We start from the raw sequence: 4,181 nt of genomic DNA on the forward strand, positions 1-4,181 counted from the left end.
AAACTGTCCGAGCCCGCCGGAGGTTGCCGCAGGAGCGCGGCGGGGCCGCGGCCGCGGGACGGGCCCCACGCTGCGGTTTCGCGCTGGCCCCACGCCGGGAGCACACGCAGCGCCGCGGCCGCGCGTGGGAGCGGAGCCCACACCCACGCCCACGCCTTCCCCCAGCCCCGCGGGTGCCGCCGCGGGCACGAGTGCCGCGGGGTCGGGGCGCAGGCCGCGCGGGCGATGCTGAGGGCACCGCGGGGGGCCGCGGCCCTTCCCGCACAAGACACCCGCGATGCGGCCGCCGCGGCCCCCCACGGCGCAGCCCCGTCCCGGGGCCGGCTGCGGCACCCCCCCTCCTCCACGGGGAGGTGCGGGCGGGGCGGCGCCTGCCACGGCCGCCAATTAACCCGGTAATTAGCGCGGCGCTCCCCGAGGGCCGCCCCCCCCCCCCCCCCTCCTCTCCCCGCGGGCGGCGCCCAAGGGGTTAACCGCGGCCGCACCGCGCCATTGGCCAGCGGCCGCCGCGCGGCCCGCAGCCAATGGGCGGGCGCCGTCCACGAGCGGGGCCGCGTGCGGGCGGCGCCCATTGGCTGGGCGCGAGTGTGGGAACGGCGGCGGGGGACGTTTCACACGAGCCGCGCGCGTGCGGCGCGCGCTATAAGTAGGGGCGGCCAAGGGCGCGCGGCACCCGCCGGCCCCCGCCGCCGCCCGCCGGCCCGGAGCGCGCGCCCCCGCGCCCCCCCCCTCCCCCCTTCCCCACACCCCCCCCTCACCCCCCCCCTCCCCCCGCCGCCGGTGCCGCCGCCGCGGCAGGATGCCGGCCGACCTGATGGAGAAGACCAGCGCCTCGCCGGTGGCCGCCACCCCCGCCAGCGTCAACGCGACGCCCGACAAGCCGAAGACGGCGGCGGAGCACCGGAAGGTAAGGGCGGCAGCGCCGGTGGGCCGGCGCCCCGCGGGGCAGCGCCGGGCGCTGACCGCCGCCTCTCTTGCAGTCCTCCAAGCCGATCATGGAGAAGCGGCGGCGGGCGCGCATCAACGAGAGCCTGGGGCAGCTGAAGACGCTCATCCTGGACGCGCTGAAGAAGGATGTAAGCGGGGGCCGGGGTTGGAGGGGGTCGTGCGGGGGGGACCGGAGCCGCTGCCGGGCCAGCCTGAGCCCCTCCTGTGCCCGCAGAGCTCGCGGCACTCCAAGCTGGAGAAAGCCGACATCCTGGAGATGACCGTCAAGCACCTGCGGAGCCTCCAGCGCGCCCAGATGACCGGTAAGTTCCGCGGGAGGGGGGTGGGGGGGGGGCATCGCACTCCCTGCCCCGCATCCTCGGCAGCGAGGGTGATGGGAGCACCCGACTCCACACCTGCATCCCCGGGACTGGTGGGGGGGTGATTGGGGGGGGGGGGGGGGCATCGTGCTCTGTACCTGTAATCCTGGTGCGGGGGGACAGTGGGCTCCCCACCTTCATGCTGGTTATTGGGGGGCTACGAGGGGCACGGCACTCCCTGCTTGCATCCCTGGTACTGGGGGGTGGTGAAGGGGTGCTGTGCTCCCAGTACCTGTAGCCCCAGGGAGGGGGAGGGGGTATGTGGACGGTGCTGGGAGGGTCTCCAATCCTGCCTTGGGTCCCCTCTACAGCAGAGCTGTGCTCCCCACCTGGACCCCCAGTACTTAGGGGTGCAGGAGGGTTCTTGGGGGTTGTCTGCTTCCCTCCTGGATCCCTGGTGCACTTGGTACGGGAGGGGCCGTGCTCTCTGTCCGGATCCTTGGCACCCAGGAGCACAAGACACACTGCTGGAGGGGCTGCATTTCCTGCTTGGATTCCTAGCTCAGAGGGGCTGCAGGATGCCATGTCAGTGGGCTGCACACCCCCGTGTCCCCTGTGGAGCCTGCTGACCGCCGTGCACCTCTCTCCCCCCACAGCTGCGCTGAGCACAGACCCCACGGTGCTGGGCAAGTACCGTGCTGGCTTCAGCGAGTGCATGAACGAGGTGACGCGGTTCCTCTCCACCTGTGAGGGTGTCAACACCGAGGTGCGCACCCGGCTCCTGGGCCACCTGGCCAGCTGCATGACCCAGATCAACGCCATGAACTACCCTGCGCCCCCCCCGCCACCCCCGCTGCCGCCAGCCGCAGCCTTTGGGCCACCGCTGGTGCCGCCGGGCAGTGGTGCCGGGCCGCTCCCGGGCATGCCCTGCAAGCCAGGCGCCGATGCAGCCAAGGTGTACGGTGGCTTCCAGCTGCTGCCAGCCTCCGATGGGCAATTTGCCTTCCTCATCCCCAGCACCGCCTTTGCTCCCAGCAGTGCTGTGCTGCCGCTGTACGGTGGCCCAGCCGCGGCTGCCACTGCCGCCTCGCCGCCTGGCCCACCACCCGGCACAGCTGACTCGGTCTGGAGACCCTGGTGAGGGTGGCAGGCGCCCGACTGGACTAAGAGCCGCACCCCGTGCTGCTGGCACGGCTGTACATAGGTTATATGTTCATATTGGATTGTGCCTTTGTACCATAGCACTCCCTCGACAGTGTTTCGTGTTTTACACGAGATCTTTTTTCTCCCTTCCCTCCCCTTCCTTATGTGACACCAAAGATCGGGGTTTGTTGTTTTTTTGGTTTTTTTTTTTTTTTTTTTTGAATGCTCTTAAAATAAAAGTGTCTCTTCCATTTTGGAAGGCCTTTGGAGATAAGTTGGAGTGCTGGGATGTGTGCATAGGAGGGAGCCCAGCTCCTGGCTGCCTGTGGATCATGCTGCTCCAGGGCTGCCTTGTTCTGCTCTCCAGGCTGGAGCTGTCACTCGGACCCTCTGTCCCCTCTGTCGTCTTGTGAGATGGCCTGGCCCCTCTCCCTACCCTGGGGCAGATGTAATTACTGCTTCTTGGGAGCAGCTCAACTGATCAGACTTGTTAAAAAGAGCTTATGTTTGCAGCGCTGGTGAATGCGCTGAGGGAGGCACCTCGACTCTGTTCCTGGCTCCTCAGGCTGATGGAGTGGAGTAGCCCAGGTAAAGTGAGACAGATTGGGCACAGAGCCTGACAGCCCGGCTCCCAGTCGAGGCTGCCCTGATGAGCCTCCTGCCCCAGACCCGGAGGGGCCCGCTCCCAGGCCGTGGTGTAAATCGCGAATGACTTCAGTCAGTTGATTTAGAGAGCGGTGCCTGCCAGCTTCTCGTGTTACAAAAACAGCGGCTCTCCACAGGACAAGCCTGACATGAGTGCTCCTGTCTCTGGGCTGACAGGCTGCAGCAGGCGCTGGGCACCACCTCCACCTGGGCTTAAAAGCACAGAGCTGTTCCTGGCCCTGAGCACCAGCCAGGCTCTGCTTGATGATTAATGCTCTGCATGTGTTTTTGATAGAGTTGGGCATTTCCTTTGCTGTTATATGGAAAACACGTGTCTGGGGGAGTGATGTGGAGCTGTGCGGACTATCTAACCATGAGTGGCAACTGACCCCTTTGACTCGGGGATGCCCCATTTTCAAGCAAGATGTGAGCCCTAGATAAAGATGAGCGGCAGTCTCGGGTTACAGTTTGCATCGCCCTTCTTAACAAGTCCTAACTCAGAGCGGACAGCTTTAAAATGTGCCAGGATTCACTGGGGATTCCTTCCAAATCCTGCTGCAAAAGCTTGTTGGATTTTGTCTGGATCAGCCAGGTGCTTGACTGTATCCAGGTGCTGGAGAAATGAAAGCTGGGGAGAATGCGAGACCAGACAGATTAAACCTGCTGGGGTTTGAATCCCTCCCCAGCTTTCACCCCCTTCTCCCTGTATACAAACACATCCTCCTGATCTGAAAGTACTTTTCGGGATGGATATTGGAGGGGGAGAAAGGGGCAGGTGGTGGTGTCTGGGATCTTTCTGCAGGGTCTACTGAGCGGCTTGGGGGCAGTGGCATCTTTCCTTTAAAAGGGGCTGCAGGGGCTCATCTCCCTGGGTGACACCGAAGAGCTTCCCCTTCCCTGTCTCCCAACACGCTGCCAGCCTGCCTGCATTGCCACCCTCACGGTGCTGCCTCACAGCCAGGTTTTGTGTGCCAGGCTTGGGAATACTGGATTTGCTGTCCCTAGGGAGGCGTGTGGCCGTACGGGCTGAGCCTGCCTTCCCCTCCACCTGCCATAGTGTCACCTTTCTTCACTGGAGGTACGAAGGGCAGGACAGAGCCCGCCTTGTGTTCAGAGAAGTGCGTGCAGGACCTGTCTGGGAATTGC

The 4,181-nt window shown here is 65.1% G+C and overlaps 1 protein-coding gene across 1 annotated transcript; it reads left to right on the plus strand.

Moving 5' to 3' along the window:
* Window positions 1-729: 729 nt before the first annotated feature.
* HES1 (hes family bHLH transcription factor 1) lies at window positions 730-2,641 on the plus strand. The gene is made up of 4 exons (XM_042796812.1): window positions 730-907; window positions 981-1,076; window positions 1,163-1,250; window positions 1,904-2,641. The coding sequence occupies exons 1-4, from the start codon at window positions 800-802 to the stop codon at window positions 2,386-2,388; spliced, it is 777 nt and encodes a 258-aa protein (XP_042652746.1). The 5' UTR covers window positions 730-799; the 3' UTR covers window positions 2,389-2,641.
* Window positions 2,642-4,181: the final 1,540 nt, after the last annotated feature.

The sequence above is a fragment of the Tyto alba genome, unplaced genomic scaffold, assembly GCF_018691265.1.
Source record: "Tyto alba isolate M040663 unplaced genomic scaffold, T.alba_DEE_v4.0 Super-Scaffold_10, whole genome shotgun sequence".
Lineage (NCBI taxonomy): Eukaryota > Metazoa > Chordata > Aves > Strigiformes > Tytonidae > Tyto > Tyto alba.